The following is a 26,222-nucleotide window of genomic DNA, read 5'->3' as shown; positions in this document are numbered from 1 at the left end:
TGGAATCAATTTCAATCCGTTACCCCCGAGGATGTGGACAGGCTGCTTGGACGCGTGAAACCAACCACCTGTCTCCTTGATCCTTGCCCATCCTGGCTAATAAAAGTAAGCCGGGAAGGGCTGGGCGATGGGATCTGCGGGGTGGTGAATGCTTCCCTCTGTGAGGGAACATTCCCAGATCCGCTGAAAGAGGCGGTCATTAAACTGCTTCTTAAAAAAACCATCTTTAGACCTGGCCAGTATGGCCAACTATCGCCCAGTCTCAAATCTTCCATTCTTGGGCAAGGTGATTGAGTGCGTGGTTGCTGAACAACTCCAGGCACACCTGGAGGATGCGGACCATTTGGATCCCTCATCATGGGACTGAAACTGCCTTGGTCGCACTGGTTGATGATCTCCGGCGAGCTAGGGACAAAGGTGAGAGTTGTTTCCTAGTTCTGCTGGATCTCTCAGTGGCCTTTGATACAATCAACCATAACATCCTTCTGGACCGTCTAGAGGGGTTGGGAGCTGGAGGCACTGTTATACAGTAATTTCGCTCCTTCCTCCTGGGCCATGTTCAGAAAGTGGTGGTGGGGGATGAGTGTTCAGACCCTTGGGCCCTCACTTGTGGGGTGCCTCAGGGTTCCGTCCTCTCCCCCATGCTTTTTAACATCTATATGAAGCCACTGGGAGAGATCATCAGGGGGGTTGGACTGGGTGTCCATCAATATGCAGATGATACCCAGCTCTACCTCTCTTTCAAATCAGAACCAGTGAAGGCAGTGAAGGTCCTGTGTGAGTGCCTGGAGGTGGTTGGAGGATGGATGGCGGCTAATGGATTGAAGTTGAATCCTGACAAGACAGAAGTACTGTTTTGGGGGGACAGGGGGCGGGCTGGTGTGGAGGACTTCCTGGTCCTGAATAGGGTAGCTGTGCCCCTGAAGGACCAGGTGCACAGCTTGGGAGTCATTTTGGACTCACAGCTGTCCATGGAAGCGCAGGTCAATTCTGTATCCAGGGCAGCTGTCTACCAACTCCACCTGGTACGCAGGCTGAGACCCTACCTGCCCGCGGACTGTCTCGCCAGAGTGGTGCATGCTCTAGTTATCTCCTGCTTGGACTACTGCAATGCGTCCTACGTGGGGCTACCTTTGAAGGTGACTCGGAAACTACAACTAATCCAGAATGTGGCAGCTAGACTGGTGACTGGGGGCGGCCGCCGAGACCACATAACAGTGGTCTTGAAAGACCTACATTGGCTCCCAGTACGTTTCCGAGCACAATTCAAAGTGCTGGTGTCGACCTTTAAAGCCCTAAATGGCCTTGGCCCAGTATACATGAAGGAGCGTCTCCACCCCCATCGTTCTGCCCAGACGCTGAGGTCCAGGGCCGAGGGCCTTCTGGCGGTTCCCTCATTGCAAGAAGCAAAGCTACAGGGAACCAGGCAGAGGGCCTTCTCGGTAGTGGCGCCCGCCCTGTGGAACGCCCTTCCAGCAGATGTCAAAGCGATAAACAACTATTTGACATTCAGAAGACATCTTAAGGCAGCACTGTTCGGGAAGTTTTTAATGTATGATATTTTAGTGTTTTTGGTTTCTATGGAAGCCGCCCAGAGTGGCTGGGGAAACCCAGCCAGATGGGCGGGGTACAAATCAATTGTTGTTGTTGTTGTTGTTGTTGTTGTTGTTGTTGTTACATGGTCAGTAGGTCTTTCTTACCTGGCCTAAATTTTCAGTTCAAGGAAATGGGCGCAGGAAAGGATGACACACAAATTAGAAGTTGTGTCTTTTTGTCCCTATTTATGTAAATAATTTCTACCCTGCCTTCCCTACACTGAAGTGTATAAAACCATACTGCAGATACATCACAAATACCTGACATGGTTTTAGGGCATGTAAAATGAATCTGGTTTTGGCACATAGCTCTTGTCAACTTCATTCTGACAGACAAAATCTACTCTACCTGTTCCTAGTTAATTTTGAATAGGTTGGATTTCTGTGGTTCTCAAACTGTACATGGCTAGTCAGGCTATACTTTTAGGAAATTATTGCTGGGTGGGAAGTGTATAGGTATTAATTTTGAAAAATAGAAAAATAGGGCTGGGAAATTGCACAGGCTATTTCCTCCTTTTTCTTGCATTGAAACAGCTTCTTTTCAATCTTTCTTGGCGAGTAGAAACTCAATCTAGGACAGCTTGACAGTGTAACTTGTGAAGGCACTTATACAAACAGCAATCAGAGTCATTGTTTCTTACAGACAATGACAGGAAATAATCACACCTTCCACTTTTGTGCTTTTTTTCTCTCGCTCTGCCATCTTGGGGCAAGCTCAGCGGTTAACTATAGGAGTAGATAGAATTATTCTTTTCAGCCAGCAAGGCTCCTTGATTGGCTAAATCATCTTTTTTCTTGCAAATACCCATTGAGGATGCCCCCTACAAGGGAGATTCAGATTTTTCATTTTCTCTCTGTACGTCTGGAAGAAGAGAGCTTTGTGAATCCCAATGAAATCAGTCTGGATACTAGCCAATGTGGTGCAGTGATTACAGGGGCAGCCCACCCGATTTAGCTGCTTGAAGTGAAACAGGAAAGTGCCACCGCCCATGGCTGCTGCTGCTGCTGCCTCCCCCACCCCTAACCAAAGCCAGGGTTGCACAACTTACCAGGTTGCATGGCTGCAGCAACAAGCTTCTGGCAGTGGAACGCTGGGTGAACTTGGGTGAGTCACTGCCACTCAAACTTATCTACCGTACAGGATTGTTGCGAGGATGAAGTGAGGAGGGGGGAGAACCTTGAGCCCATGGGAAGGGGGATATCATGCACATCTCCACACCAAGACAAAAGTGCACCAGGAAGATCTTGGGCATCACGTGGCAGGACAGAGTCTCAAACAAAGATGTGCTTTCCCAAGCTGACATTTCCAGCAGGTTTGCCCTCCTGTCTCAATGATGTCTAGGCTTTGGTCATATCCACAGAATGGAAGATAGCAGGATCCCCAAGGATGTGCTCTATGGGGAGCTGGCTTCGGGACCATTGGCAGAACAACTCTGTGTTACAAAGAGTCTGCAGATGGGATGTGGATAGACAGATAATTTATTACAGTCAAAGACCAACTCGCACAACACACTAAAAACAGCGTTCATAAAGATGAAATATACAGATTGCAGTAATAGCTCATGAGTTAAAATTGAGATATATACATGAACCCGTACAACTGAGATTTGGGCTACCATAAAAATTGACCCTGAGGTGCCCCAAAGGGCAACTTCAGCATTTCCCTAGTAAGTTATTTTATTCTAGAGGATGATCTGTGCCTACAAATCTGGCTACCAGTCAGGTCGTCTTGTGATCTTTGCCTAAGAGGAGAGAATTAAGTTTAGACTTGTCTGAAAGATAATCGAGCCTCTTCAGCAAAGGATCAATGGTGTCTCTACGACTCTCAACATAAAAAAAAATCTTAAAAATATGTGTTTGGGGCTTCCTATTTCCCCTGATGGGGAGGCGCAAAGTCTCTCTGTGTGTGGGACTCTTCTATAGGAGCCTTCCAGAACTGGTGAGAGCAAGGCTGAGCTTCTAGCAAGAGTGAAAGCCCTTCTTGCATTTCTGGATGTGAGGAAATAGAGATATGTTGCTGGAGTGGCTACGTATCTCCCTAAATGGGATGTGAAGACTGGCAACATTAACCCCACTGTATGGGAATCCCTTGCAGGTGACTGCTGTTTCTGGAGACTATCATTCAGGTCGTGTATCCACAGCAGGAACAAGAGGAGAGAAGGCAGGAGCACAGGGAGAAGAAACAACATGGTGCATCTGTAAAAGTAAAACCAGATGCCTTCATCTTCCCCAGCTGCAAAAAACTTGTCTCTCCCGTATCAGTCTTTGCAGCCACAGCAGGCACTAACTCTTCAGTGGTTGGCACACTCTTCCATTGTCTCTTGAGATAGATGGATACTAACAACAACATTTGAAAGCAATAGTGTGAGACACATTCCTTCGGTGGTTGGGGGCTAGGGAAAAAAGTGGGCTTTCCCAGAGGCAAAACAGTTCAGGGCAGTGTTTATGCTCAGCACTTAAGACTGACATTCCCCACTGCTGTACTAAATCATTGGAGGAGGGGCAGGGAGAACAGTAAACTCAATGAAATCCTAGGTACAGGATGATGATCAGCAGCTTGCTATAAAAAGGTAAACAGACACATCTATCGCTGTCTGGTTGAAGAGGAAAGTTTTTTCCTGGCACCTAAAGGTGTATAATGAAGACACCAGGTGAACCTCCTTTGGGAGAGCATTCCACAAATGGGGAGCCACTGCAGAAAAGGCCCGTTCTCTTGTCGTCACCCTCTGGACCTCTCATGGAGGAGGCACACAAAGAAGGGCCTCAGAGGATGATCTCACAGTCCAGGTAGGTTCATATGGGGAGAGGTGGTCCTTGTGGTTTTGCAGTCCTGAGCTGTTTACAGCTTTAGATGTCAAAAACAGCACTTTGAATTGGGTCCAGAAACTAATTGACAGCCGGTGTAGAACTCTGCCGTGCTCCCTGGTGGGCACTATGATCTGTATGCAAGATCACTGGTATGTTCAGCTGTTTCAGATTATCTTCTTCTAATGAATTTTAACTTCATGCTTAGCTTTATGAAAAACCCAAAACTGGGCTTGATAGAGAAATCCCTGAGCAGCAAATAAATAATCCAAGATTTAGCTGTTAATAATAATAATAATAATAATAAATTTTATTTATATCCCGCCCTCCCCAGCCGAAGCTGGGCTCAGGGCGGCTAACAACAATAAAACAATACAAAAGTACAACACAAACAACGCTCTAAAATCATTCATTATAAAATTAATTAAGTTCAAGCCACTGGCCACTATTGGGCCAGAGCTCCGCGAAGATTGCCGAGAGAGGGAGTCAGGCTGTGCCCTGGCCAAAGGCCTGGCGGAACAGCTCTGTCTTGCAGGCCCTGCGGAAAGATGTCAAGTCCTGCAGGGCCCTAGTCTCTTGTGACAGAGTGTTCCACCAGGTCGTTTGATCTGGCTCTGCCTGCTAATGTTGCTCCACATAGGGCATTGTGTGATGGCTACACAGATAAGTTTTATATGCCAGTTAGCTCAAATAGTTTGCATTTAATGTCACATCACATGAGGAAGTAGCAAAAACTGACAGGAATATGGAAGCACTGAAGACTAGGAGGGCAGGAAGTGTGGTATTCTCCTAAGACCAAACTCCCTTGTCAAAGACAAAGGCTGAAATCAAAGAAAACACTTCCTTCCCAAAGCACCATGAACTCTAAATCTAGTTACGGTTTCACTTTGAGATAGAAATGAGTTAGCAGCACTCTGCAAGCAACTTGGCAGGAACATGTCAAATTCCTGGAAAAACAGACTCTGGGCAAAACAGGCCACCTTAATTCTTTTTCTTCTATATTTTGAAAATGGAAAGTAATCTTGATACAGGGAGCTTTTGTTAAGAAGCAGGATTATGAGGGCTTATTTGTTTGCTACGTGGAACAAGGAAATCAAGATTGCCGCTGATGTATTTACATTGGAAGCTGTTTACAGAATTGTATTGCTGGTTTTATCAAATGCACCAGGGTTCGAGGCGGGTGCAGAGCCCCATGATAATGACTTTGGTTTACAAGGCCTTATTACTTAGAACAGAAGGCCAAAGTTTTGCCGTCACTAAGCCCCTGATTCGGTTCATACCCAGTGGTGCTGTGAAGGCTAGGATACAGGACTAAAGTCCAGGCCCTGCAACTCTGAAGGTCCTCAAACGATGCCAGAGAAGAATGTCAACCCCACTTTCCAGCATTCTCACTAAGCCTGTGCTCCTAATCCTGTGGAACACCCTTCCACCAGATGTCAAGGAGATGAGTAACTATATAATTACATAACCTTTAGAAGACATCTGAAGGCAGCTCTATACAGGGAATCTTTTTTTTAAAAAAAAAAGTGTAGTTTTTTATTATGTTTTTATATATGTTGGAAGCCACCCAGAGTAACTGGGGCAACCCCGTCAAGTGAGTGGGGTACAAATATGATGATGATGCAACCATGCTTCAATCCTGGGGCAGGACATAGAGAAGCAGCAAAAAAAAGGGGGGTAATTAAATTCTAGGCTGTATCAATAGAACTATAGTGTCCAGGTCAAGAGAAGTAATAGCACTGCTCTATTCTGCCTTGGACAGATCCCACGTGGAGTACTGTGTCCAGTTCTGAGCACCACAGTTTAAGGATATTGACAAGCTGGAGTGTGTGAAGAAGAGAAGGGTGGCCAAGATGATAATGGCCTTATGAGGAATGGTTAAAAGTGTTGAGTATGTTAAGCCTGGAGAAGACAAGACTTAGAGGTGACATGATAACCTTCGTCCAATATCTGAAGGGCTGTCACGGTGCAGCTGTCACACAAGCAGTAGAATGTAATTCCATGGGTGAGCACCAACCAACATATTTGCAGCTGCATTCTGGGCCAACTTGAAGCTTCGGAAAAATCTGTAAAGGAAGTTCCCTGTAAAGCACATTGCAGGAATCCAACCTGAGTGTAGCTAAGGTGTGTGTCATAGCAACCTTTTATCTCTGACATTCTTCCCCATAGGAAGAATGCTTTCATTTGTGATAGACGATCTTATGCTTGGGAAAGCAGGCAGCTCATCTTTTTTTTTTTTTTTTTTTTTTTGGTACAATGCAGTCATAGGATTTATGCCTCGATCAAGGTCATTAATGTCAGGAGAGATTTACTTCTTTTTGCCAAAGGTGAGCCCAGCTGAACTGTCACCAGTCTACTTTTTGAAGAGCGGCAGGCAGAGACAACTTAGTTGACCTGCCTCAAATAGGGACTAGTGATACCACCAAATCAGACATTAATGAGCCCGCAACAACAAAAAATCTACGCTTGTAGTACTGATATATATTCAAAGGAGACCCCTTTCATTCCATCTCTTTCTCAAAATTTAACTTGAGATTATTTCAAGTGTGTGTGCTGATTTTGTGCCCACACAGTGTGCATTCATCTGCTATGCACACTGGCAGCCACAGTTGGCACATGCTCAGATTGCTTTAACCCCTTACACTCAATTAAACTGTGTTTGATTGCTGAGATTTACTCAAGCTTTTTGCCAAATTGGAAATGCGATTTGCAATACTACACCTTTGCTCCAAGTAATCAAATTTTGCAGAGAATTTCTAAAGTTTGAAAAGGTAGGTATGCCTCCCTAGCAAGGGTGTGCAGCATATAAATGGGAAGTTTAAAGCAATTCACAAGTCCAGCAGTTTATAAAAAAATGAAGAGCATTGTCTCATGGATGCACCATCTTTCTTTAACGTAAGCCCTGCAATTCCCAAATGACAGTGTGAGTTACATCCAATTAAGAACTTTGAAAAGTAGTCAACTTCAGGGGCAGATCTTCTATGAAACTAATGAAGCTTCAGCTTCAGGGCCTCTCATCCCAGAGTGGCCCCAGACTTGACTTTAGTCCACAATGCTTAAGAATTTTGGGTTTAGTAGACCCAATCCGAGTCGCATTGATTTGAGTCAAATTGATTCATTTTTTTAAATATATATTTCAACAATCCAAAAGTTTGAGAGTCAGTAGCACAGACATTGTAACCGTGCGGTGATCTGTCGTGGAACAACCCCATTGAAGAAGATAACAGTGGTTACCCAGACTTTGTTGCTGGTTGTGAAGGGGGCCCCATAACAGTTCAAACTTCAGGGCCCCCAGAATGTAAGTCCACCACTAGTCAACTTATATGTGCTGCTCTCCGATCATTCTGATGGCTGTTGTTATTATGTTTATCACTGTTATAATTTATTTATTTACTACCTTCTAAATAACCAAGGCAATATACACTAAAGATAATTTTGAAAAAACAGATAAAAACACAAAGCCAGCAAATACATTTAAAACCATACTAAGTAGACACTGGTGGTTCATAAAACCCCATTTATCCAATTGGAAAAACCTGTTGGAGTAAAACTGTAGGCCTCTTATGCCCTTAAACTGGGTTAATTTTCATTTAAGATGAATGCATGGCAGCTGTAAGAAGTGTGTTCTGCTGCCACCACATGTTGACTGAGAGCAGGGAGAAGAAAATGTCCTACGAGGGGAGGTTGTATGTTCCTGAGAAGGAAAATTGCATTGGTATCTTCTGGGACTTCAACCATGAACTCAGCCCTCTCTCCCTCCACTGCCCATCAGGTTTGCCAAAAAGTTTATAATACTAGTTAATTAAACAGGAATTGTGAAGTGTGTGTTAAATGATTCCTCTATTTTGAAATGTGTATTTTATATTGAAAGCTACTCTAGATGTTGAAATGTATATTGATGCATTTTTTTGTTTTAAATTTCCTTGATGGGTTTAAAAATTCACATAAATAAATAGCAACCCTTTATTTCAGAGTATCAATTTATTGTAGAGTAATTGCAGAGTATCAATGAACAATATGGATAACCCTTGTTTCATAGTGTCTTGGAACGCAACAGACTAGAGATAGGAGCTCAGCCATTATCTTTCATTTTATAAATTTTGATCTAGTGACCCTAATTACCCCAACACTGTACTACTTAACACAGCTATAATGGGCCAATAATTGTTAACTGATTCACAAATACAGCAATAATCAAGGCTTCAAAAAAGAGAAATGCTTTAAAAATCCATCAGTCATTTAATTAGCAAAAGGGGGAAAACAGTCAGGAAATACAGTCCGCTGCCTTTATTTTAATCTTGCGGGGTTCATCAGTGCTATTCACATAATGAAGGATTATGCATGGATCTACAGGTGTGCTTGAAAAGCATTTATCATTCAATATTCACATTTGTCTCGAAGAAACTGAGTCAATGGTAGTTTCTAGATGGGCGTTTGTTGTGGAATCAGCATTCCTTGTACATCCAAGTTTATCACAGCATCCACGCACCATTGTTGACTTGCCAGATCATAAAAAAAATAAATCAGACTCCACCTTTATGTGGAAAATGTAATAAGTTGGGGGGAAATTGCCAGTGACCTGTTTCTGATATCTGAACAACAATGCTGAGTCCAGTCTGGAAGGACCCAGTACTCAATGCTAGGTGAGATGTAAACCGTACAAACTACCAGTGGAATGAATGAGTGTGCTGTTGTTTCTTGTTTGTTTGTTTTTGTTTCTTAACCTTAAATGCTTTAGCAATTGAGCTCACTTCTGTAGCAGCCACCCGATAATCCCTAGTTTATTCTCTCAACTGGTCTGCTCCAGCTATGTGTACAAGGCTGTGACAAGCCTCAACATATAAATAGCTCTGTTTCCAGGGTTTTGGCTCCCAGAAGAAGTAAAGAATTGGTTTCTTTGTTCTGTTTTTTTTTTTAAGCCAAGAAGAGATGCATTCCCCAGAGGGCCAGAGTTCAGATGCTGGCAAGGTCACAAATGCAGTGATTTCTTAAGTCTCCCCTTTCCCTGCTCCTCACTTGTCAGTGTCACAAGACCATTTGGATTTTGTGGCATGAATAAACATTTGCAGCTTCTAGACTCAATATAGCATTGGAATTAGGACAGAAGGGTTAGCTAGGCTGTGTCCTGTGATGGGAAGTACACATAATTGATTGCAACCTATACAGGGGAGGGCAATGTGATGAGGCTTATATTGGAGTTACCATAATAATTTGCATGCATTATAGTGGTGATTAGGTGTAACCTGCACCAGAAATAGCCAATTTCAATGTAAACAAATAACCACTTAGAACAAAGCATATTGTTTAAGCAAAGCTGTACATACATACTCTGGGGAAAACATAATTATTCTGCATCTAAGATTATTCACTATCTTTCCCCGTCTCCTCCCCACTCTGTTTGTCTCCCCCCCCCCCACCATTTGACAAAAACTGGAGCTCTAATTTAGCCTGGCCTGGAGCTGTCCAAGGTACCATGGGAGCCCAGCCTGACTTCTGTACAGCTAAGGCCATTGCTCAAAACTGAACAGTGGTTCTCTTGCCGGTGGCAGTCTGTGGAAAACCCTCTAAATGGGATGTTTTGTGTTGGGGTGCAAGCACTGGCGGAGGAAGAGGAGTGCGAGGGAAGCACACCGCCCCGGCAGTGCAATCCCAGCAGGGTGCCATTGCAGCTGCCTGCCCGCCTATGCTGGGTGCCCTGCCCCGACAGGCAGCACGCCCCATCCCCAGTACGTGCGCCCTGCCCCTGTGGGTGGTGTGCCAGCCCCACCCCCACCTGCTCTCCGTCCCCCAGTGCCAGAGCATGAAGCTCCGCCACTGGGTGCAAGTGGCTTTAGATTTGCAGGATCCAAAGTCCCATGGAAACCCCGAGAAACTTGCTCCTAAGGCTACTTAGCTGTGCCTGCTTGGAGCTGACAAGAAAAGCAGAAATCAGTCCCTGCCTTCTGACCTGGCCAGTCCCTGCCTTCAGGTATGACGGTGAATTTGCTGCTTCATTCAGCTTCTCCCTGGATGGGTTTTGTATTGCTCTATTACTTCTCCTCTTTGATCATACTTGCAGTCAGGCTGATAAAAGGGTAGGTTTTCTATCACTGCATGTGACTATGCACTCAACATGGTAGCTACTGCATTGGTGGATGTTTGGAGCATGTTCATTCATTGCTAAAATTGACCTAAACTTTTTAAAATGGGCACTGTGCAATTCATTGTGTCTCCCCACATGTTGTGTCCTAAGGGCAGGGCATATATCATGGAAGTGTAACCTTTACAAATGCAAGTCTGACGGTTAGAAAAACAAGCACCTTCAATCATTTGGGAGGAGGAAAAAAACTCATAGAAAATTCTGGTTTGAAAAAAACCAATAATCAAAATACAAATTATTGGGGGCCCACAGGATGATTTACTGGGATCAAATCACACAATATTTGCCAACTATGGGGTAGAGTATAGTGGACCATGTATGATACACGGCAACTACAGAAATAGAGGGAGTGTTGCACTCTTGCCTAGGTAATGCACTGACACCAGTGAGACGTTCCCAAGCAGCTATTTAAGAAATAGCTGGAAAAAAGTGATCCAGTTTAGGACTGTCTCAAAAAGCAATCTGCCCCCACCCCCCTGCCAAGTATACACAGATTAGACTCAGAATTGGTGAGATACTTCACGTCAGGAGATGAGGATCAAGTCAGTTCATATTGGACTCCTCAGTGATCAAATTCTCTGCCACCCCTCATTTGGCAACCACTGGAATTGGATGTTAGAGAGGACTCAAGAACCTAAGCATCTGTTTTTTAATACCTTCATTTCTCTTGCAAAAATCTTGCGGCAGGGGATTAATTTTGACATGGGAAGTAAAATCCCATATGTATTTTTATTAGCACTGTTGCTTGCAGGACAAGGAATGAGTGTTTATTTTATACATCAGCTTGTAAAATTCCATGGCACTTTTTCTGAGCCATGTCCAATAGGCAAAGCATGGAATGCAAAGCCAGGCACTTTTAGATGCCATTGAATTCAATGGGAGATGGTTAAGCCTTTGCATAACACCTTCATTGATATCAACAGGATGCAAAGCTGCTCACCTTTAACTGGAATAAATATAAGAAACCACTTTACACTAAGTCAGAACATCGGCCCATCTAGCTCAGCACTTTCTACACTGAACAACAGCTACTCTGCAGGATTCAGGCAAGGAACATACGCAGAGATGCCAGTAACTGAGCCTGGGACCTTCTGCATGGAAAGCGGGAGCTCTACCTCTTAGCTTCCCATGGGCCACTTAGTGTATTTGTTGCCTGCAGAAATCTCTACATAACAATATGTTTGGCATTGATCAATCGGTAGCACATTTCCTGATTAAATCCATTTGCTTTAGATAATAGAATCAGCCACATTTTGCAACCTTTCCCCATTCTCATGCCACCCAGGTGCATTATTTAACATTTCATACTTTCATATTCAAAGGATTTTGTTTAGCTGTTTGTTTGGCATGCAATATGTTCCTCCTAATATAAAATAGTGGTTTCTTCCCCCCGCCCCAAGACTTTCTTATAACCTGTGAATTTGATTTTTGTGAAGCCCTTCATAAAAATTTGAAGATGTGTGTATATTAACATACATTGATTTATTCACAGTGTTATATTACATATAAGTGAGGATCCTGTAATATCAAGAAAGGTTAAGGGAGCAGTAGAGCGTGGTATATTTTATTGACAGTTCCACCGAAATTGAGCCACCTTTATATTGAATTTGGAACACAGAAAAGAAATTAGCTGGTAAATAAGTCATGAGGTTTACCTCTGAATATGTGTGTACATCTGCACGGTGGCCATTGATAAGTATAATGGAACTTGGACAGAATTTCAAAAGGTGTGCTTTAAGCTTGTAGCTCTCCAAAGGGGTGTTAGTAGCTGCAGCAACATATTTATTCATGAATATTTGCTTGGGTTTGTACTAAAGTGCCTGCTTTCTGAGGTGTATAGCAACTCTGAAAGCCAAGGACACTGATCAGAAGAGGAGGAGGAAGAATCAAGGAGAATTGAATAAGTGGTCTCTGGCTTGCAGCCGATGCTTTCTCAAATATAGAAAAGCACTGAAATGCATAGCAAAGGTTTATTAAGCATTTCACTGTTTTGTATTTGAGAAGCACTACCTGTAAGCCAGAAGCCATTTAGCCCTGACGAAACGTAATGAAGTTAGGGTTCTTTCATATTTTCTTCTTCTTCTTCTTCTTCTTCTTCTTCTTCTTCTTCTTCTTCTTCTTCTTCTTCTTCTTCTTCTTCTTCTTCTTCCTCCTCCTCCTCCTCCTCCTCCTCCTCCTCCTCCTCTGCGATCACTCGTAGCTGAGTAAGATTGTCTTTCATAAACATGGTTTTAAGTGTCTGTGGTGGCCAATTCTGGATCCACATGTCCTTCCACAGTAGAGACCTAGGTTTCCGGATGGGAGTTGATCACAGTGAAGCGTGCCTTCCTCTTAGCACGTTTCTCCCTTTTGTCCCGAGTTCGAGCATCTTTGAGTCCCATGACACCTTTGTTAAAGGCTATTCTCTAATTGGAGCACTCGCAGGCTAGTGTTTTCCAGTTGTTTGTGTTTATGCTACATTACCGTCATCAAGACCCAGCACTGTGTGGCCAATGTCCTATGTGAAACATCAGCTATGAAAAGTAGCTGCAAAGGTAGGAAGATACCCACCCCATTGTTGCCAGCTCATTTGAATTGGGGAGCTTCCTCAAGTTTGGTTAGAGAAGCTTAGGGATTGCTCATCTTCCTTGGTCCTAAAAGCTTTCCTATGCCATACCTGTGTCAGTAGCTCAGAGGCTGCCTAATTTCCCAGATACGTACAAACCAGGTAGTGTATGAGCTGTGGTTGCTACTGGAATGGGGGGGGGGGAATCAAATAAGACGCTTTGAGGGGTGATTGCAAAGATGCAAGGATCTTGCTTTACAGTCTCGGTCAGATGTGAGCTTTTTAGATAAACAACTTTCAATCCATATATCAAAGCACTATGAAGTGGAACATTTGTAATCTAATTAAGATTGATAGCGAGATCGCATGTTACCAGACCAAACTGGTCTTGGATATCTATGAGACGGGTAAATTTAGCAAAAAGCTTTGGGTCAGTCTTGAGATTTATTGATAAATAGCATCATTTTCTGATGTTTCCAATTAACCTGCTAATATGTTGCAAATCACTACCAAAAAGCAACAATAAAAAAATGCCCTGTGACATTTACTACAGCATGTACAAACGGTGTAATTATGATCTGATGAGAAGAGCCGCCGGGTGCCAAGTTATCTAACTTAGGACAGTTGCATTCGTATCACATCTGCTGTATAGATTTTTCCAGGCATTCTAATTGAAAGTTAGATCTTTATGGGAATAGGAAAGGGAATTAGTAAAACATTACAAAATTACACAAGGCCTCTGATTTTCTCTTTCCTTCATTTCAGATTACATACAAGGCTGTTGGGTCCCTAGATCCCACCGCTGACCTGTCTAACCAAAGAGGGAAGGTCTTCAAACTAAGGAATGAAACACATCATCTCTTTGTAGGGCTGTATCCAGGGACTACTTACTCATTCACCATCAAAGCCAGCACAGTGAAGGGCTTTGGACCCCCCATCACCACAAGGATTGCAACTAAAATTTCAGGTACTATACTGCGAAGAAAAGAGAGATTTCAGTTTTCACAGGGGTATAGCCAGTGGGATAGTCCTCTAGAAACTCAAAGCTCGGGTGTTGTATTCAACTGGGGATAATCTTGGGTATAACCAAGCCAATGTTGGTTATACTCAGAGTAGACCCACTGAAATGATTGACATTACTCACTTAGGTCCATTAATTTCAGTGGGTCTACTCTGAGCGCAAGTTGGATACAACACTCAGTTTCTTTATATCTGCTCTAGCAGTGAAACTAGTGGTACAACAAACCATCTAGCACTGTCAAGGCTAACAAAGAACTAGTCTCAAAGGAAGCTCTTCAGCATTTGTGAAATGTGGTTTTTTCTCCCCCCCAGTCAAGCACTGCTTCCTGGATCCATTTACCATAAGCCAGGGATTGCTCTTGAAAAGATGCAAAGCATACACTCTATCACTGAGCTTTGTGCAATCTCAGTTCTCACCTGCGGAAGCTCCTAGTGGTAAATGTCTTTGAGATTTATGACTAAATTATACTAGTAGATGAAAAATGTTTGCATTTTCACCCAGTGAGGTGGCATGATAATACTACCTCCCTAAACATTGAATATTATGAATTATAAGTGATTGCCATATAGAACTCATTGTGCAAAACCTTTTGCCCATCCCCAGCCACTTTCTGTTTAAAACATTTTGTGATTGGGGCTCATGGGTGCTTTTCTTTTGGGGTGTAAATAAGAGCATGAATATTTCTTCCTGGCTACTAAGAAGGCTTAATCCTGGTTGTGGCCTGTGTAAAGTTCTGTTAATATCACTCCAAGCTGTGTTTAATATCATAGGTGGTTTGCTAAATTTATGGGGAATGGAGCCTTGTGGGTTCCCATTACATGGATCCCGTACAGTAAGGGATGTAACTCTGAGGTGTGTTTAAAAGTCCAGCAAGTTTTAATTGAAGAACTACAAATTCCCTTAATTGTATCACTCTACTACTACAGTTTTACATTTATTGTACAAATATATATGTGGATAGAGGGGGAGAGATGGGTTTAAGAGATAGGTGAGTAGATCAGCCCCAAAGTTCTCCACAGATTGGCAGCCATAATCTGTTGGTGGGCAGACCACTCATTGGCATCTCTCAGAGTTTCCCTCCAAAGAACCCCAACATGGTGTTTCGATTCTCCCCAGTTTATCAAGCTGTTTGGGAATGTAGTACAGGAATTTACAGAATGGCAACATGCTGGAGCCATTTGTTGGATAAAAGGCTCTGGCAAGAGATCAGCTGCAAGTCAAGATCTGAAATTGCAGGGAGAGCAGAATAATAAATAATTTTCTTCTGCATCCCTTAAAAGCATTATATAGGAAGCTGAGCAGAATTCAAGCAAAGAATTGCTTGGTTCCAAACCCCTTTCATTCACAGATGGGATCAACATCCAAGAGAGGATCCCGCTGGGGAAAGTGGAGAAGGCAATTTCTGTCTAACCCTGCCGAACTCAGTGCTGTTTTAGAGAGTCCCTCAGCCATCTAGAACAGATTTGTAGGGCGCACAACAAGGGAGTTAGTGGGAAGGGAGACTTGGCAGATGTAGATATGAGTGTTCTGTGAGTAGCAATCTGTTTGGGGGAGACTTCTCACAGTGGGAGCCAGCGGCGGAGCGAGCCAATTGGGTGCCTGGGGTGGTGTGTGTGCCAGCTGCCCCTGGGGTGGGGCAAGCCGGGACAGGATGCTCCGTGGAGCCTCCATGGAGTCTGCCTGCCTCTCCCACTCAGCCGCCCTACAGCTGAGGGGGAGGTAGCGGGCAGACCATTTGACACAGCACAGAGCCAGGAGAGGCATGTGGCTTGGACGCACTGCCGGCCCCGTGGTGAGTGCCACCCGGCATTTTGTCACCCCCCTTAGTGGTGACACCCAGGGCAGACCACCCCTACTGCACCCTCCTTCCTTCACTGCTGGTGGGGGCAAACTTGGGATCCCAGTCATTTTCCCTTGGAACTTTAAACATATCCAAAGCTATACTAAGGTGTCCTACAGTACTAAGGTTGAAGTCAAGAGTGGCTAAGAATAGCTTAATGTCCAGCTCTTCCTAATTGCTTTAAAATAGCAATCAAGTGCCCAGGTCATTGCCATCCAAGAATTAAAATTGCAGTGTTGATTCTCAAATGTCAATGTACCGTGACTAGCTTCAAATCTCATGGCATGAAAGAGATCATATTTAACCCATGGATCTCCCCTCTACTCCACAGCACCATCAATGCCTGAATATGATGCAGACTCTCCTCTGAATGAAACAGAGACAACCATCACAGTCTTGCTGAAACCTGCACAGTCTCGTGGGGCACCTGTCAGGTAACATGCTCTTTTCTTCTCAGCTCTCTCTTCTCCCTTCTTTTACAAACATACAACAATACATGCTTTTTTATATTAAAACATGGCTTATTTTAATTCCACATTTTAGTTTTCAGTGTGGCTAACAGGGATTGCAACGATTTTTTTTAAAATTAAAAAAATAGAAACAACAACAAAAAACCACTAATAAAAAAAGCAAAGATGCAGAGTAAAGCAGTGGCAAAAGAAAGCAAAGGTAGAAACACAATAAATCGTCCATGAAAAGCTTGGAAGAATAATGTAGCAAATGTCCTTCAGGAAAGGATAGGCAAACTAAGGGCAGTTCTGCTTCTTCTGGACTTCCTGGACATTGTGTTTCAGAAGATGGAAAATTCTGTTTTGGAGGCATTTGTTTAGCTCTGAGTAAAAATGTGTGCCCAGTTTGTGGACAAAAAACTGACTCCCCACCACCACTAAAAGTGTATGTGGGAGGAACCACTTACTATAAATATATGTGGAACCCTATTTTACAAACTGAGAGTTTGAAGAATGTGTCCTGTCTAAAATGTTCTGAGCTAGGCAAATCTTCATTCTGAACCACATAATCAACAAGAAGGTTCAGAGAGGACACTAATCTGCACTGGTGTTTTTACTAACCATACTTAGCACCAAACCACAGTTTGTAATTATGGATAGCTACTTAGGCATGTATGCCTAAGGACTTCAGTATTTCCAGTGGATATTTTGAACTTTCTGTGAACAGTAGATCCCCATACCATAGCCAATATTTGTATATGTTGTTTCCAACATATGTTGTCAAATTCCAGTTTCTGTCAGTTACAGCCATCATGGCCAGTAGTTAGGGGTGGAGGGAGAAATACATAAAAATGTCTGCAGGGCACCAGGTTGGAGAATGCTGGAATATAAAAATATACTTCTTTTTTGTTGTTTAGTATATAGGAGGGGAAACTTGTAGCTTTATTAAAAGTAATATTCTCTGGTATTCTAGATACAGTACTGTATAGCAAATGTAACTTTAGCTGACTTTGAGTGATTTTAGAAAGATATTGAAAAAGAGAAAATTCCAAAATAAAAAAAAATTATTTAACAATGTTTTTTTCATATTTCATTTTACCACCTGCTGTCATAAGCATTGCTATTTTCTTTCTTTTTTATTGAACAATCTTTACACTCTTCACTTTTTTAAAAAGTCTAATTTACCACACTTTTCCTATATTCAATAAATGTCTCTGTGGAAAAATGAGGCCATTATGAAAACCTTTCTGAGAATACACACACACACACACACACACACACACACACACACACATGGGGACACACACACACAAATTATTATTTGACTTACTATTCTACTTATACAGAGGTAATTGAAATGTCACAAATATTATATACATTATTTCCAGAGTCTGATATTTCTATTACATTAATAATATTTTCCTCACATATAGGACACAGGTTCTTTTGAAAAGTTAACCAGGGTCATGGAAGACCTTTCTTTCCTCAACCCCTACGAAAGTTTGCATAGACCTGAAAATACACCTCTAAGGAAGGGAATGCAGTAAATAGTTTTGGTTCTGTGGTGATGGTGGTGTAATCTATAATTTAGCAATTATAAAGTACCTAAAATTAACCAAACACGGTATGTATATTCATTTGGTAATTTCCAAGGTGGCTTCAAAGTAGTAAACAAGTGTAAAAACAATTACAAATACACACAATTAAATACACAATAAAGCAAATTTTCAAAACATTGAAACAAACTACCACAATTAAAATGTACAATAAAACATGCTGTCAAAACAGCACAACAATAAAAACCAGTTACAATATTAGTTAGAAAAATTAAAACAGGGAATTCGAGACAGGGAATCAGGGAGATGCTTATTTGAACAGGTGTGTCTTCAAGATAATTTGACATAGAGGTGAAAAAACAGTATGAACCATCAGAATGCCAATAATGATGGGATTTCCCATATTCTGGCAGTAGAAGCATTCCACCATTCTGGTGCCACCAATTAAAACTCCACCTCTGTGCCACTGCAAGCAGATAATTAATCACCAGGCCATTGCAAAAATAGTGGGTTTCCATTTGTTAGTCTTCATGCCCTTGCCCAACAATGGAGGGGAAGACAGTCTTTCAGAGTTGCTTATATGTAAGTAGGCAGGATAAAATAATCCCTGCTTAACTCACAATCTAGTAGATGTGATACATCAGGGCATAGCTGTCAAGTGTCCCTTATTTGAAGGGACAGTCCCTTATTCCAGCGCCATGTCCCGCTGCTGTCCCTTATTGATGGATGTCCCTTAAATGGTGTCCCTTAAATTTCAAAGGAAGCAGCTCCTCTCTCTCCCTCCCTGCCGGCCAGGGAGGAGGGAGGCTCCAACTGTGTTGCTTGGCTGTGTTGCTCACCCAATAAGAAGTCTAAGAACAACTGGGGAGTGGAGCTTGCATGCCTTGTGTGTGGCTAGTTAATGCAAGCTGAGGGGTTTTTTGAATGCTGGATGCCATTTTGTTGCACGTGCTGCTGTGAACTTTGCAGTGCAAAGCCAGGCTGGGGAGCCATCTTAAGTTGAGGCTGCATAGGCCTTGTGGTGCATGTGATTCAGATTCTATTCAGTTGAACCTCTGGTTACAAAGTTGGTTGGACAGTGTTCTCGAAGCTACCCAGCATGAGTTTGACCAGACTGCAGGAGGACAGGAAGACTGGAGTGCTTGGAACAGGTGAGGCGGCTGGTCCCTTATTTTCAAGGCTGCTGGTCGCTTATTTTCAGATCTGTAAGTTGACAGCTATGCATCAGGGGAAATAAATGAGGAGGGAAGAGGAAGGCAAGCATTGGGTCAGCTGCTCCTGCAGCAGCCAATGGATAGTATTGGAGCCTCAGCTTCAGGATCTGTCCTTCCAGTGAGCACTCAGGGAAGTCACCACAGAAAAGGCCCATTGTCCTGCTGCATCCCTCCAGGCCTCTTGCAGAGAGGGAACCTGAAGAAGGATTTTAGATTATGATTGCATGGTTCAGGTAGGTTCATATGGAGAGAGGCGGAGAAGCAGTTCTTGAGGATTTGAGGCATTTAAGGCTTTATAGGTCAAAACCAGCACTTCTGAATTGGGTTCAAAACTAATTGGCAGCCAGTGCAGTCAGGCCAGGTTTGGTGTAATATGCTCAAACTGTCCTGCTCCACTGAGCAACCTGACTGCTAAATTTTACAGACGGTTTCCAAACTGTCTTCAGTGGCAGCCCCACATATAATGTGCTGCAGTAATCTCTGCTTATGTTCCATGAGAAGTGAGCCCTCCTTGCCACCACAATCCCTCTAGTACAGGCATAGGCAAACTCCGGCCCTCCAGAAGTTTGGGACTACAATTCCCATCATCTCTAGCTAACAGGGCCAGTGGTCAGGGATGATGGGAACTGTAGTCCCAAACATCTGGAGGGCCAGAGTTCGCCTGTACCTGCTCTAGTAGGCAAGTGTCAGGCAGACTTACAGAGAGCCCCTACTTGAAAGTCTATGACAGGGGCGAATAGCACAATAAAAAGTCATTTTTGTATCAGACCTAGATTTTCAACAGCCTGACTTCCAATGGAAAACATATCCATTTGCTTCAGAACACCAGGTACATTTTTGAAAACTGACTTGGTGGTATTTGATGCCTTCCCTGGTTTGGACGCAAATGCACTTTAACAAGAATTTCACTGGCAGAAAACTCTAGCTTATAATTGTCATATAAACCCAGCTCACAAACTCCCATTCCACCGTGCCACTATCTATTATATATGGTAGTAGCATCAAGTATCTTGTGCCTAAATGTTCTGAATGCATAATGAACAGTCCAAGGAGTGTGAAACTCCTGTTAAGTAATATTTTGGAGGCAAGTTCATTATCTCCAAGGTAATGTTAGTGTCAGATGTTGATCTTCTAGCTGCTGCTGTAGATCAACACAAGAAGTAAGCTAAGAATCATTGCATTGTTGAGATTTCTATGCAAAATGAAATTGATATTCACCACTGATGAGGCATGCAAGGAAGAGCTTAGTGCCAGAGCAGGTTCATCATACAGCTCTCCATTAATTTTGAATGACTTCTTCATTCTCTGTTTGTCTTCTCGGGGGGGGGGGGATGTACATTTGCTCTATACAACCATTAAACAAATACAGGGGAAATATGTTTACAGAGAACAGGTAGAGAATAGGCAACGTAAAGGTGCAGGTGGAAAAGGACAACGTGAATTTTCTCTTGCTCTGCATACATCTGTTGCCGTCGATCTGTCGCATACTGATATCACTCAAAAGTAGAATCCAGAGCACAGCTATGTGGTTATACTGAGATTGAACTCCCATACTGTAGTGACAAGGGGCAGCTGGACACAGAAGGCCTGGCCTGACCAGATGACCCTCTGGGCAAAATTAAGGTGCCCTAGGATGACCTGCAGGACGCGGGTGGTGCTGTGGGTTAAACCACAGAGCCTCGGACTTGCCGATCAGAAGGTCGGTGGTTTGAATCCCCGTGACGGGGTGAGCACCCATTGCTCGGTCCCTGCTCCTGCCAACCTAGCAGTTTGAAACCACACCAAAGTGCAAGTAGATAAATAGGTACCGCTCCAGCAGGAAGGTAAACGTCATTTCCGTGCGCTGCTCTGGTTCGCCAGAAGCGGCTTAGTCATGCTAGCCACATGACCCGGAAGCTGTATGCCGGCTCCCTCGGCCAATAAAGCGAGATGAATGCCGCAATCCCAGAGTTGGTCACAACTGGACCCCATTGCCAGCTGCCGCCACTGCAGGATGGCTGCAGCCTTTATGCGCTGTGCCACACCTGGCCTGGAGTTCTTGTCAGATCTCACATCTTCCCACAGTATCTTATAAGAGTTTCTTTAGGACAGGCATCCCCAAACTCCGCCCTCCAGATGTTTTGGGACTACAGTTCCCATCATCCCTGACCACTGGTCCTGTTAGCTAGGGATGATGGGAGTTGTAGTCCCAAAACATTTGGAGGGCCAAGTTTGGGGGTGCCTGGTCTAGGGGGAGGGGGTTGATCCAGGGGGAGGGGGTGGATTCCATGATCCAGAGCTGCCATGTCATTGGGCCATGCAGCAGTGATTTGCTGTGTACAAGCACTTTGATTCTCACCCACTCCTAATTGTGTCATGTAGGCATATGGTTTGTTTCCTCTAAGCCTTGGATTCTACTCATGGTTTGGAGAGAAACAAACCAGGAACACAGCTATGACTCTGACTTGTTTCGTCTCCCATCCAGCACATTCAGCAGCACGAGAGAAGCAAAATGCTTGTGTGAATTAAACCATAGTTTGCTTATGAGCTATGATTTTTTGCTATGTGCAACTGGGCCATTGGCTATTTTGTAGCCTGTTTACTGAATCTGAAGAAATTGCTTTCGAGGTTTTCACTATCTGCTTGGATTTTCACCATCCTGAAAAGTGTGGTCCCATCTGTAAATTTGTCTTCTGCACTGCTCACCCCTGACTCCTGATCATTTATGAAAAAAATTGCTGTGGGATCCCACAGCAGATTCTTTAGATCAGGTTGAGAGCCAAGTCTCTGATTAGACAGAGAGTTAACTCTGTGCATCTTTTCAATGCTTATATCCAAGCCACCTGGTTCACAGTGTACCTAGATACATTTGCACCTCAATACAAAGAAAGGGGAGATGACTCAGCTCCACTTCTGCTGCTGTAGACTGAGGCATTTCAGGACTTAATTATACCACAGGTATATAAATTACGGAAACATGTTAATGTTCCCATGATTAAAATTATAGAGGGCCTAATTGAAAAAGCATAAACTGAATTGAAGAATTCCTAATTATAGTTTGCTTTGCAGTGTTAATTTTCCACCATAATGAATGCATAATTTCTTGGAACTAGAAAAGGGGGCTGCTGCATTAATGCGTGGGCTGCAGATGGAATGAGGGGATTATCATAAATGCACAGCAAAGATACAAAGGAAACCACAGCGGCAATTATGGCATTTCAACCAAGAATTCTTCTATAGTTCCCCTAAAAGCAAAAGCAAGACTTCCAAGAAAGCATGGGGTGGGCTCCACATATACAATACCAAATCTAAATTTGAGGATTTTTATATTTGCCTGTCTATTCTGCACCCCAAACCATGTGGCCCCTTTGGTAGAAAAATTGAAGATAAAATATTTCAGAAAAATCAGTGAATGTTTATAGGATGTTAAGAATGTATTCACATATATAAATGACAGAGTTTTTATATTTGTCTTTCTACTTTTGGAAGCCCATGATTTAGGTAGGCAAATTAAAAATATATTGGGGGGGAGTTTCAGTTAGTCTTTGTTTCATAAAAGGCTCTCTTGGTTTTGTTGCAACAGATTAAGTTGGCTACCCCTCTGAAGATCATTCCAATTTCATTTGTAAGCAGGGCCCTTGCTCCAGTATTGGGAGCTGGCCTGTACTAATGTGCAATCAGTTGGGGGGTGTCTTATACAAAATACATATGCTATACAAATGGGAGGGGCAGAAATTTAGTAGGGTCATATGCTCCACTCTAAATCTTCTGATCTTCCTTACAGCTCTTAATGTTAATCCTACGCCCATTGTATATGTGGTCATCCCCTTGGTCTTTTGAAATTGTAGAGTCTCCATACTAACAATGCTTTATTCCATTGGCGTGAATTACCTTTTGCCACATGCCCTGCATATGTCTATTTTAGCTTTGCGGCTTTTCCCACTACATCTGTAACTACATATCCACTTTGTAACATACCACAGGTAATATGCACATATTGGACACCTTAGCTTTCAAATCTAAGGAAATCTTTTTCATTATAAAGCTTGAGTTTCCCCAAGGCTGTTCATGATTGTGTTATTCTCCTCTTTATTTCTAATAATATAGCTGTTGTTGCTGTTGCTGCTACTGTTGTTGTTGTTGCTGCTGCTGTTAATTTATATCCCTCACCCTCATCCAAAGAAGTCCAAGGCAGCAATATTACTGTTACTATTGTGACAGAATAACATTCATTGAAATCAGTTTGTTTAGGCTGATATGGTGTTTGCTTTTTCTTCAAAATACCATATATTTGACACCTCTACCTATGAGCTTTGCACATGCAGGATAAGTTCTGGAATTTCCGCAGTTCATCATCATCAAACCTTTAGTGCATTAGCATACAGCCATAGCAGGATAAGACAAAAAAATGCTAGAGAGAAGCAACCTAACAAGATTCAAACAATATTACTGGCATTATGACATTTAAATTACCCTAAAACAATAATGTAAAAATTTAGTTGCCAGCGCCGGGAATCTAAAATGCAGATGTAAAACATATAATGGCCCCAAAATAGGCTCGGCACATTAGGTTAAAAAGGTAATACAAAGAATTAAAACAGGTCCAGGTCTGGGACACACTACCCAGTCAGTGTAGCCCTGAGTTTCAAAGCCTGCACTATAAAGATTGCCACCTCACGTGAAATTTGGGGATTTGCATCCACAAGAAGCGATTTCAAACAGTCTTCCTTAGATGTGATGGTGGGCGGGATCAAGAGGAGGAGCTTAGTTCTTATTAGCTCATAAATAGGGCAGTAGAAAAAGAAATGTATGAAGTCCTCTACTTCATTCATTGAGCATGGACATAGACGCTGAGTAATTTCCGCAGTTGCTATAAGCCACAGTGGTTTCTTTCAGACAACTTGGCTAGAGCATCTCCGGTCTCTGCTGAGTATGTGTTCTGATTTGTTTGTGGGGAGGTTACACAACAATATGCACTCGACAATTACAATGCATCCTGATTTGCTTGGGTAATAGTTGTGCACCTTCCCATTAATTATTCTTTCATTCCAAACTTTTTTGTGTATTTCCCTGTCACTTTCCTAACTGCAAATGTCTATGCATGTGTATGTATGTTTAAGTGGATTGGTCACACCCAGGCAATAGAGCATTTTAATGGTGCAAACCTCAATTTCTGGTCCTGCAAAATACTGACAATCTGGACACGGCCAGTGTTTTGTCAAAATATGTCATCTACAAAATGTTTTGGGAGATAATGTGAGCTTTGTCCCACATTCCTGGTAATGCAGGCTATGTGAACACAATTTAACATGCTGTATGGATGATAAACTCCAGTGTAACATTTTCATGCATATTGATCCATATGAATCATAACATAAAGCAGCCTCAGGGGTTTTAGTGTGTTGCATACATATCAGCTCTTGTCCTTGGATCTTTCCTTGTCACTCTGAAATAAAGCATTGGGTAACAAAAAAAAAAAAAAAAAACGACTAGAAGATCGCAGCCAACAAAAATCTGCTTAATGCTCAATGACATGAGCACCTTTTGGTTGCTCTATTTTGCAAATCAAATGAATAACAGGTGGTTCACAAGGGGAAAGGCACCTCTAAATCCACTAGCATAGCTCCTCTCACAGCAGGTCGTAGCTGTAGACAGTCATTATCTTTAATCTGCCAGCAAGGAGTAACATCGAACTGGAATGATAGGGGCCATGGAGGCAGCAGCTATTATGCCTAATCTGTGTTACAAGGCAGGTCAGGTTTATGGAGAAGACTGTGATGTTAGAACATGCAAACTTGAGATGTCCGCTGCTGCTTCTCAGTTCTCTCCAGGTGATTTTGATGTAGAAAAGTGGAACAGGGAATTTTATGCTACACTATAAACATGTATTTTATGAAAAGCTATATAATTTCACTCACCTCGTGTGTGCCGTACACAGGTTCAGGTAAAATGAATGTGTAGAGAGAAAGGTGAGTATTAAATTCACTGCCCCTGCTTCAATTGATTTCAGGTGATTTCCCCCTTCTGCTTCAGCCCTGTATGACACAACCTACAATGTTCCCCAGGTCACCCCAACATTGTGCAAAAGCTTTCAGGGTGTTGTGGGAAGAGAAGGGAAATGTCTGCTCTCTGAGTTGCCTTCTGCTTGCACAACACCGACTACACTTTATTTTGTTTTCAGTTTTTATTTCCTAATCTGACCTGATCCTAATTTTCATTGCCCCGTTGAGCTGCACTATTAATTTATTATGATAAATTTACTTGGGGTTGACTTGACTGTACACATTTCTCCGAAAGGGATTACACATCGCACTTTGTCTGCTTGAAATCCTTGAGTAGATTGATCAAAGATAGCAAAAGAATTAGAAAATTGCATGAATGCAAATTACTCTGAATACTTTGCCACAATTTTAGAAATAGGCATTTGAATAGCATTTCTGAGCATCTCAGCAAAATGGTTGTTGCATTTATAACTAGATTTCTGACATAATCCAGGTTTTGAAAACCAGGAAGTTCTTTATGATTACCTGTATAAAAATCTCCTTTAGTTTGAAAGCTTTTTGTCTGATTCTTTATGGATTAATTTTATTCTTGAGAGGAATCAAGGTTGTTGGGATTAGAAGAGTGTTTGTATAAAGGAGGGAGTTGTAGATCTCTGTCCCCTACTCCCCTGAGGAATATGCACTTTAAAAACAAATTTTGAGCACTTTTTCTCCCAGACACTTCTGTTTTAACTCCAAATTGGGCTCTTTTAGTTTTTAATGTGTTCTCAGTGGCTCCATTATGCAATTTATTTCATCGTTTTTAAGAATGCTACATGACTAATTGAACAGTTATATCTTAAAAGTCTAAGCCACCCTCTGAAGACTAAGAGTTTGTAAACTCTGTTGAGGTTTCTTTGAAAGGGACTTCAGTTTCATAAGTTTGCCCTGCAGGCTGCTTAACTTTCAGAGCCTAAGTAATTTGTCCAGTTTGAAGGATTATAATGTTCCTTGTATTCCTTACAAGTGGGAAGCCAAGACTCATTTTGTAAAACATTATTTAATTGGAATTGTTGTTTGTACTGCATGCATTGGCCT

General features: G+C 42.6%; 1 protein-coding gene across 17 annotated transcripts in view; it reads left to right on the top strand.

Moving 5' to 3' along the window:
* Positions 1-26,222, top strand: part of PTPRT (protein tyrosine phosphatase receptor type T) — a 568,067-nt gene that overhangs the window by 426,438 nt on the left and 115,407 nt on the right. For all 17 annotated transcript variants that reach the window (XM_083618319.1, XM_083618332.1, XM_083618326.1 and 14 more), the window contains exons 10-11: positions 13,850-14,051; positions 16,277-16,379. In XM_083618319.1, coding sequence (XP_083474445.1) covers positions 13,850-14,051; positions 16,277-16,379 — 305 coding nt within the window. The remainder of the gene's footprint in view (positions 1-13,849; positions 14,052-16,276; positions 16,380-26,222) is intronic.

The sequence above is a fragment of the Podarcis filfolensis genome, assembly GCF_964270895.1.
Source record: "Podarcis filfolensis genome assembly, chromosome: 6".
NCBI lineage: Eukaryota > Metazoa > Chordata > Lepidosauria > Squamata > Lacertidae > Podarcis > Podarcis filfolensis.
This window is presented reverse-complemented; position numbering and strand designations above follow the sequence as displayed.